Source organism: Mauremys mutica, chromosome 2 (assembly GCF_020497125.1).
Source record: "Mauremys mutica isolate MM-2020 ecotype Southern chromosome 2, ASM2049712v1, whole genome shotgun sequence".
Taxonomy (NCBI): domain Eukaryota; kingdom Metazoa; phylum Chordata; order Testudines; family Geoemydidae; genus Mauremys; species Mauremys mutica.
The window spans coordinates 69,883,056-69,893,615 of NC_059073.1; the positions used below are offsets into that span (position 1 = coordinate 69,883,056).

Below are 10,560 nucleotides of genomic sequence, written 5' to 3' on the forward strand. Positions count from 1 at the left end.
GACACCTCGTCCTTACAGTTAGGGATTGAGTAAGCTTGCAGTACATCATTATCATTCAGGAAGCCTTGCAGTAAGAAACAGGAAGAGAGATTTGATATTTATAAGGAAAAAACTAAGGCTGTCGATTAATCACAATTAATTCAGATGATTAACTAAAATTAATCTCAATTAAAAAAATTAATTGCACTGTTAAACAATAGAATACCAATAGAAATTTATTAAATATTTTTGAATGTTTTTTCTGCATTTTCAAATATATTGATTTCAAATACAACACAGAATACTAAGTGTACAGGGCTCACTTTGTATTTATTTTTATTACAAATATTTGCACTGTAAAAATGATAAGCAAAAGAAATAGTATTTTTCAATTCACCCCATTCAAGTACCATAGTGCAATCTCTTTATCGTGAAAGTGCAACTTATGAATTTAGATTTTTTTTGTTACATAACTGTACTCAAAAACAAAACCATGTAAAACTTTAGACCCTACAAGTCTTCTCAGTCCTACTTCTTATTCAGCCAATCGCTAAGAGAAACAAGTTTGTTTACATTTATGGGAGATAATGCTGCCTATGTCACCTGAAAGTGAGAACAGGTGTTCACATGACACTGATGTAGCTGGCATCGCAAGATATTTACGTGCCAGATGTACTAAAGATTCATATGCCTCTTCGTGCTTCTGCCATCGTTCCAGAGGACATGCTTCCATGCTGATGACGCTCATTTAAAAAAAAAATGTTAGTTAAATTTGTGATTGAATTCCTTGGGTGAGAATTGTATGTCTCCTGCCCTGTTTTACCCACATTCCGCCATATATTTCATGTTATAGCAGTCTCATATGACCCAGCACGTTGTTCATTTTAAGAGCACTTTCACTGCAAATTTCACAAAATGCAAAGAAGATATCAATGTGAAATTTCTAAAGATAGCTACAGCACTCAACGCAAGATTCAAGAATCTGAAGTTCCTTCTGAAACCTAAGAGGGACAAGGTGTGGAGCATGCTTCCAGAAGTCTTAAAAGAGCAATACCCTGATGTGGAAACTACAGAACCGAAACCACCAAAAAAGAAAATCAACCTTCTGCTGGTGGCATCTGACTCAGATGAAGAAAATTAACATATGTCGGACCCCACTGCTTTGGATCGTTATTGAGCAGAACCCATCATCAGCATGGACACGTCCTCTGGCATGGTGGTTGAAAAATCAAGGGACATGACTCTTAAGCGCATCTGGCATGTAAATATCTTGTCACGCCAGCTACAACCGTGCCATGCAAACACCTGTTCTCAGGTGACATTGTAAAAAGAAGCAGGCAGCATTATCTTCTGCAAATGTAAACAAACTTGTTTGAGTGATTGGCTGAACAAGAAGTAGGACTGATTGGACTTGTAGGCACTAAAGTTTTACATTGTTTTATTTTTTAATGCAGTTTTTCTGGTACATAATTCTACATTTGTAAGTTCAACTTTCATGATAAAGAGACTGCACTACAGTACTTGTATTAGATGAATTGAAAAATACTATTTTTTTTGTTTTTTACAGAGCATATATTTGTAATCAAAATTAAATATAAAACGAGCGCTGTACACTTTATATTCTGTGTTTTAATTGAAATAAATATCTTTGAAAATGTAGAAAACATCCAAAAATATTTAATAAAATGGTATTCTATTATTGTTGAACAATGCATTAGATTGTGCATTTAATTGCAATTAATTTTTTTAATTGCTTGACATCCCTAGAAAAAAAATGTCATGGCTTATTTATATACACCATAAAGAAGCAAAAAAGAATGAGTTATTTTTTTCCTCCCTTTGCAGATTAACTTCAAAGGAGATATTTCCTGTATAATTAAGCAGGATGAAAGAGTTACGTTCTTGCAATGTTGGGCCCATCCAGAAGTCCTTTCTTAGATAGCCTTTTTTTTTTTTTTTAAGATTAGTACTGTGTGAGGACTTTAAGGCTAGGCCCAATATTTCAGGGATTTATTTAATTTCCAAATCATTCATACATAGTAGTCTTTTACTTTTTAGATAAATCCTTTGCTGATATGTAGTCTTTTCTTTTTATTGTTACTACCAAATGCAGAACTAACTGAAATTCTATAAGTGGACTTATGTAAATTTTAGTCATTAATTGATACTTGTTGTTATGCAATAAATCCATTGAATTTTAATCAGCATTAGATCCAATTCTATACCTGGGCTATTTCTCTACCTCCTTAATTTTCTCTTCCTGTACCACCTGCTCCCTTTTCGTCCCTCTTCCCGCCTCTCCGCCTTTCTGAATATATTGGTTTCACTAAAGTCTTATTCATTCTTTCTTCCTTGTTTTTCAGACCAGCAAAAATGGGAAGTACTGGATTCTGGTTTCCTCCAAGAAGAGTCAGCGGAACTGGTTAAGACCAAAATCTGAGGACTTTACTGGGCTACCATCAGGTGTGCATTAAAACAAAGGCTACCATAATTCATTTTTAAGTATGCACTTCTTTTTAAATGGTATAAAATGTATGATGTATGTAATGCAGTAGATTTTGATAGTGTATATCATCATTCATCCTACAGTTGTGAAAGCACCAATGAGAGTGAGAATTTTAAGTGATATGTTGAGTCACAAACAGGCGTTTTTACTCATATATAAAATTCGTTCAGCTGGTCTTCGGAAAATGTAATATTTGAGCATCAGTGTTTTTAAACTTTGTCTTCATTGCTCAGTCTATACATCCACAGGTGAAAAGTGAAATTTTTTTTATATTGAAAGATAATTCTGAAGTTCTTCATTAACTATTGAAAATACCCTAGGAATAGCAATCAGAACAACATTTTTAAACAAATCACTATCCTAATCATAGGGTCAAATCCACTCTTAATTTGTTTTAACAATGCATATTGGGTACGTTTTTAGCACAATGAATTCAAAATCATCTTAATTCGTTTGGATCATAGGAAAATTAAACATTATTAACTCTGCTTGATCCTTTTCAGCATTCTGTGATTTTATTTTTGAGACAGAGGTTAGAGAACTGGAGGCTTTGAAGGGGGGAAAAGGGACTTAAGTTAAATTTGTGGACAAAAAGATTTACCAAACTTTAAAGTTGCTGGGCCAGATCCTTCTCTCATATCAGTATAAATCAGAAATAACTCAGTTAAGTCATGGAAAAATTGGTCTGGGCTTTTACCCTTATGTAAGTGAAGAAGAATTTGGCCTCAAGTTTCCAATTGACTGATTCATTTCATCATTTGATAGGGGAGGAGGGCTGAAACTAAGCTTCTTCTTTGATGTCTAGGTACGTTCCCACTCAGGAATTGGTTCCCAATGCTCCCATCTCATGAGTGTGAATGTATGGAGGCAACTCTTGAAGAATCACCATTCTTGAAGACACCTCTCTTCCGTTACTGGTTAACTTAAAAAAAATAATGCTGTAGTTAACCACTCATACAGCTTTATAATAAATTTTCAGTCTGATGGTTTAAGGTTGCAGTGTTGCTAATCCTTCAAATTAAAAAAGCACAACAGCAAAAATATCATGAGATTTAAAAAATAGAATAATACCTTCTTGGTCTGTCAATTCATGTTTTTGCCCTTTAAGAGAGGAGGCATATGCAGACACACTCAATGCATTTTCGGTTTAAAATTCAATCTGAAATGTACATAAAATGAACACACGTTTTAAGGAGGACCCTTTCTTTCTTTTCCTCCTGACCAACAGGAGAGACAATTTCCTTCACGCTCTCTCTGGCTCTCCTAAGTGGTATGTCCTGGACACTTTTGCAAGGTCCCTCTGCTTTTCTCTTCAAGCTGAAACCCCATTTCACTTGGGGATTGTTCTCAAGTCCCTTTTCCAAGCAATGTTTGCTACCTCATTGTCCCCTAAACGGAAGCCCAGTGGCAATGGGGAGGAGAGGACAGCTGATCCAGGGGACAGGCTGCCTTGGAAGCTAGCTATCCTCCCTTCACCGCCAGCTAGGGACAGTTCATTTTGTTCACTAGGGGAGGGGGCATTAGCTTGGAGCAGCTGTTGCCTGGTGCTCTTTGCCTGACTCCTGGCTGCTCTTCCCCACCTGTCCCAACAGCTGCTTCTTTTAAGCTACAAGCATGCCGAAGCACACAGCAGGGAGCTGAGATACTGAAGGAGGCAGCAAGCTTGGGAATAGTGCCCTCCAATGCCAACAGAGAGCTGCACTTCAAAACCATCAGCTCAGGCTATTGACAACGACCTCTGGTGTCTGTGGCAAAATTGCATCTAGAACAGTTGCTCAGCCAGAATTCCTGAGCTGATGGTACTTGTGCATTGGATTTTCAAAAACTGGAAATTACTCATTGCGATAGAAATGCCAAATTCAACTCCTTCAAATCCTGCCTGCCTTTTATATTGAACTCTGTCATTCATTCTGGTGTTCTCATGCTGCCTTTTACCATGCTGTTGTAGATCCAGCTTTTGATCTATGTCACACTGGATCCTTTGGTATTTCAAATCGCAGTTGAGTTTTGATGTTTAAAATAGTGCTGTAGTACTTTTGGCAATAAAAGATTGTAAAACACTGTGAGATCACCAAAAATCAGTTGCTACCGTATATTACCAGATTAAGAATTCAGAGCTACTCTTTCCAACAGACAATTTCAATGGGATAGACCTCCTCCTGAGTGGGTTTCTCATGTATTTCATAGATCTTAATACCGCAAGCTAGATTGTGATCCTGCTAGAATGAATGAATAAGTGTTTCCATCTTGATCTAATCCAACTCTCAACATTTTCTCTATTTTATGATGTAGGAATTGTTTGGGGAGGATGGATATTTCCAGTGTTGAGCTGAAAAAAGCCTAATTTATAGATATCTTTATTCATATCAATTTTGACTTAGTACAGTATACAGTTGCAGGAAAATTTCACTAGGCATTAACTGGAACATTGTGTATACTTTATTTATATATACACAAGTACAGTTTAATCCCTTGCAAAATCTGCAGCTGCCAAAAGTCAGCTTTATCTGTATAGTTTTGAGTAAAGTTATTTTTGATGCCTTCTGTAATCTTTCTGAAACATTGCTATTCTCCATCAGTGCCCTAAGGAAAAGTTACAAGGTGTAGTGTCAGGGCACATGTGGATCTGTTCATCCTGAGCAATGCATTTTAAGAATTGTGACAAATAGCATAAAGAAGCCAACAGGTATTACATTAGACCAGCTGAACCTAATTTTATTAAGTTTTATTCAGAAGCATCACATAGCAAGTAAACTTCAAAATTAAGTTTAGTTACAAACTAGTTGTTTCTTATTTTTTTTTCCAGTCCCCTTTTGCTTTCTTTTACGACCACATGAAACTTGAGAAGCCATCTAAAGCTAAATCATTTAGTGGAGTTGGGCAATTCCCAAGTGTCCAACAAGAAGGCCTGGTTTAGGCTGCGATGGCCACTGTCATCCCTGGTGATTTGTCAGAAGTAAGAGATACCCAGAAAGTCCCTTCAGGGAAACGTAAGCGTGGTGAAACCAAACCAAGAAAAAACTTTCCTTGCCAACTGTGTGACAAGGCCTTTAACAGTGTTGAGAAATTAAAGGTTCACTCATACTCTCACACAGGAGAGAGGCCCTACAAGTGCACACAACAAGACTGCACCAAGGCCTTTGTTTCTAAGTACAAATTACTAAGGTATTAAACTCTATTTATCTTTCAGATTATATTATCTATTTTATGTTGGCCATTTTAAGCCTTGTAAAAGTATATATTTGTGTACACATTCTTCAGCTGATTTGCAGAGAGGAAATGTTAATTAAAGTAGACATTGGTTTGTTTCTAGAATTCTAAATTACAGTATGTAAGTTTACCAGTTAATGTCTTTGGGTTTGTTTTTATACATGAGAATAGAATTTTCATTTGTATTAGGAGTTGCAACAAGAAAAGTGTGTGGACTGAGAAAATTTTGGCTATGGACATTTACACAAGTACTTTCATACTTGCCCATATCCGTGTTCCAGTAGCTAAAACCACCAAAAACTAAAGTGTCAATTTAAATGTAATGTTCATGTTTTGCTATATTTAAATTTGTCAAACTATCTTTGTAGTGTCCTGCTGTCAGCTAAAAAAGATTCTGTTGTGAAGAAACGTTAGTGTAGTATTTAGCTGCCATTAAAAAAAATGAACACTTGTACTTTTTGATCAAAATAATTACTTACAGAATATATCTGTGTTTAAAGGCATATGGCTACTCATTCTCCTGAGAAAACCCACAAGTGTAATTATTGTGAGAAAATGTTTCACCGAAAAGATCACCTAAAGAATCACCTACATACACACAATCCCAACAAAGAGGCCTTTAAGTGTGAAGAATGTGGAAAGAACTACAATACCAAGCTTGGGTTTAAGCGTCACCTGGCTTTGCATGCTGCAACAAGCGGTGACCTCACCTGTAAGGTATGTTTGCAGACATTTGAAAGCACGGGAGTGCTGCTGGAGCACCTAAAAACTCATGCAGGCAAGTCATCGGGTGGAGTAAAGGAGAAAAAGCACCAGTGTGAACACTGTGATCGTCGGTTCTACACCCGAAAGGATGTCCGTAGACACATGGTAGTGCACACTGGAAGAAAGGACTTCCTCTGTCAGTATTGTGCACAGAGATTCGGGCGGAAAGATCACCTAACACGCCATATGAAGAAAAGTCACAACCAAGAACTTTTGAAGGTCAAAACAGAGCCAATGGACCTTCTAGATCCCTTTACCTGCAATGTTTCTGTGCCTATAAAGGATGAGCTGCTTCCAGTGATGTCTTTACCTTCCAGTGAGCTGACATCAAAGCCATTTACAAACACTTTGCAATTGAATCTCTACAACACTCAAATTCAGTCCATGCAGAGTTCTGCGTCTGCACACCAAATGGTCACCACATCATTACCCTTGGGAATGCCTTGTCCAATAGATATGGAGTCTGTCCACCCATCTCACCAGCTATCTTTGAAATATCCACTCAGTTCTACCTCATATGCAATTTCTATGCCTGAAAAAGAACAGCCATTGAAAGGGGAAATTGAAAGTTACTTAATGGAGTTGCAAAGTGGTATACCTTCTTCATCCCAGGATTCTCAAGCATCTTCATCTAAATTAGGGTTGGATCCTCAAGTAGGGCCACTAGATGATGGATCTGGGGAGGTTTCCCTTTCTAAAAGCTCTGTTTCCATTAGTGAACCTCTAAATACCCAACCGTTGGACTTTTCTCAGTTGTTCAGCTTCATACCAGTAAATGGCCCTCCCTATAACCCTTCTGTTTCAGTGGGAAATCTTGGAATGAGTTATACACAGGAGGAGGCACATTCTTCAATGGCTCAACTTCCACCACAAACACAGGATCCTCACGATCCTAGCAATAGTATAGGTCTTGGGTCCCTGCACTCATTGTCAGCAGCTTTCGCAAGTAGTCTAAGCACAACCACCACCCTACCACGTTTTCATCAAGCTTTCCAATAGGATGTACAAAGCTGGCTTATTACTGTCTATTTGTAGAAATGCCTTAGGTAATCATTTTTAACTTAGTGCCTACTATAAGACATTACAAATCCTCTGCTTTTGTACAGTACCAATCTCATGAAGCCAGTAAGACATTTAAATTAACTTTTACATGTTTTGAAAGTGTTTTATTCTCAACTGTGTTTACTTTGGTTTTTTAAAAAAGTCTCAATGTATTGTTTGAATTTTCACTGCTAATTGACACACTGATAAAAAAAATAGAAAGCAATTCCTACTAAACTTTCACACACACCCCTTGTTTAAAACTTTTTTCAAATGTATCAGTCATTCTGTTTTGCCAAGTAAATGGTAGCTCGACCGTTTTACATTTTGTGCATTTTGTAATAGAATCCTAGGTTTTAATTTTACACACAGCTTCCTGAAGATCTTCAAATGAACTAAATGGTGGTATCTTATCTGGTCCATAATCTGAAATATTTTTTTTTAAATTAGTATAGAATTCAAACTTCCTTGTTGGAAATGTGTACATACTTTTCATTTTGACTTAAAGTCATTATGAAAGGTATTAAGAACTTACTATTTTCTGGCTTAAATTGTTGCTCCCTGTATCAAGATTGGATAAGAAGCAATTTAACTTAATTACTCATCGACAAAATTATTCTTGCTTAATTGGCCAATGTGTCAAGTTAAAATTGGAACTGTTGTGTTTTTTGTGACTCTGGTGAAGGGAAAAGAGGCAAAATTAATGGCTGACCCTGAAATATAGGAGTTTTGTAATTTAGTAGTGCAGAATGTTTTGTCACAATTTTTTATTTAATTCTTAACTTGCTGTTTTTCTTTTGAGTAGTATAGAAAAAGTACTGCATAGGAGTCTTCAGATTTTATATTCACATCTGTAGGCATCAGTCTTTCCCAGCTGCCACAGCCAAAGTGTGGGTCAAGTCCAGCCAGAAGTTTTATATCTAGTGTCAGTTCAATGTGAGTCTGCAGTCAGAGAGTGAATGTAAATTTGCAGATATCAATTTTCATTTTTTAAAGTGGAGTGGATCTTTTCAGTTGTGTGACGTGGTGTGTTATGTCCTCCTAAGCGACAAGTTAAATGTTAATCACACTTACTACACCTGGGTACTTGGCTAGGGACTTTTTGCCCATTGCCAAGGTTTAAAGACAGGACTCTTAGGAGTGAAGTAAAAGCATATTGCTTACACCACTTTTACCTAATCTGATATACCCCTAATAACCAAAAGAGAAATAACTGTGATGTGTAAATGCAAGCTAGATTTGCTTTAACGCAATACTAATATTCATTTTCCTTGTCATTTTTGGATAAGGAATTAAAAAATAAAAATGAAATACATTAGTATCACTCAGTAGTGAGGATGCATACAAGGTTTTAAGTGGTTAAAATAAATATACTTCACAGAAACAAAAGTTGCTCCCATTGAAGGAGCTTTTGCTCCCAGTATTTTATCATTAGCTCCTACTTTTTTTTTCTCTAGGAGCAATATGCAGGTGTAGTTTTACTATTTTATACTTATATGTATTTAAATTTTATTACTGAAAGATAATGTTTTTATAAATGTGTTTGTGTTCCAAAGGCATTAAAATAAGGATGTATTAATAAGGATAATACCTTTTCAAATTCTGCAAACTACTCCTAGATGTTGAGTTTAGGAGCATATTATCTCAAAGTGGACTTTAGCTCTGCTTCATGACTGCTTCCTTTAGTTTCTATGAAACAGATTGCTTACCTACATCTTTAGTTGAATGATGTGTTCAGTATTGCTTCCTCCTCCCTCCACCCCAAGCATTTTAAGGAAAGAAAAACATTGTGTGAAAAGAGCACAAAATAAACAGAACAGAAACACTTTAATACTAGTTTAAACCAGCAAGCATAAGATAAAAAGCAAGTGGAAAGAAGTTACTTTATTCTGGATCTTGTTTAACCAGTTTGAGCTGAAGATAAATGGATTCCATTCCCTTAATGGGCCATATTGTATGTGGAACTGAGCATCTTCAACTTCTGAAAAGTTTTGGGTGCACAGAATCTCACAGAATCATACCCTTCATAGCCACATTTGTCACCCAGAAAAGGCGATTCGAGACAGACAATTCCATTAGGTTGTGTTTGTCAATATACGCAGCTGTTGGAAAATGAATATGCATATCACCAATTTCAGAACTACAGTGAATTGTTAGTCTGGCAGCAGGGAAGGCCACTTGTTAGTGTTGCAAATTAGTTTAATCTTAACTGCCAACACAGAACATTCTGACAGACCTATCCCATTACTTAAGGGGATGGAAGTGGTGTGTATCTAGCATTTAGAAAAAGTGCCATTTGTTTATCAGTTTTAGTTCTGATTAGACTTGATTGAAATTTTTTTTTTTGCCAGCATCCTTTTTCTTAGTATATAACCAGAATCTTTACTACTAATGGTAGTGCCTTAGCTTTGTAAAAAGGGATTGACATTTCACTTCAGAAATAGGGACCTCAGACAAGATATTGAACCTCATTCAGTCAGGGCTTCAGTTGGTGGCTACATGATGTATGTTTGCTACTGAACTAGGATGTATGAATATGTGGAAGCAGATTGACACTGTAAGCAATATTAACACATTAGTGCTTTAGAGTATATTTTAGGCAGAATTATTATTGGCCACTATTAAAATGTCAGTTTTTAAACCCTACTTTCTTGTTACCGAGTTGATTTTTATTTTTTCAGGGGAGGGGAGGGAGGGAGGCTGGCTGATCATGCACCACTCTTTGTGCAACTTTTAAACTTCTAGTATGTCTTTTTTTAAATACATATATTTTTGTGTACTTGTTGCTTGTGCTTTATTTAGTAGTAAATTGTGGAATAGAGTGATTTATTGTTAATTTCACAGTAGCGGTTTTTAAAAACCATATACTGACTGAAACATGAGCCAGAGCTGATTGCTTATTAAGCTAATAATGAATGTTAAGAGTACATATTTTCAGGATCATTTGCCTAGTGAGCTATACATGTATTATAGGCCAATATTTTTTAAAATAAAGCTTGTTCAACCTCTATGTTACACATATTACAAGATATAGCACTTTCAAAAAGAAACCCTAAACC

The 10,560-nt window shown here is 36.2% G+C and overlaps 1 protein-coding gene across 9 annotated transcripts in view; it reads left to right on the plus strand.

The window, feature by feature from the left end:
- The window catches only part of PLAG1 (PLAG1 zinc finger), a 58,756-nt gene extending 48,599 nt beyond the window's left edge, over window positions 1-10,157 (plus strand). For 8 of the 9 annotated variants that reach the window (XM_045004798.1, XM_045004801.1, XM_045004803.1 and 5 more), the window contains 3 exons: window positions 2,343-2,442; window positions 5,292-5,650; window positions 6,196-10,157. In XM_045004798.1, the coding sequence (XP_044860733.1) occupies window positions 5,409-5,650; window positions 6,196-7,459 (1,506 nt within the window). In that variant the 5' untranslated portion in view covers window positions 2,343-2,442; window positions 5,292-5,408 and the 3' untranslated portion in view covers window positions 7,460-10,157. The remainder of the gene's footprint in view (window positions 1-2,342; window positions 2,443-5,291; window positions 5,651-6,195) is intronic. The other variant, XM_045004806.1, reaches the window with a different exon arrangement.
- Window positions 10,158-10,560: the final 403 nt, after the last annotated feature.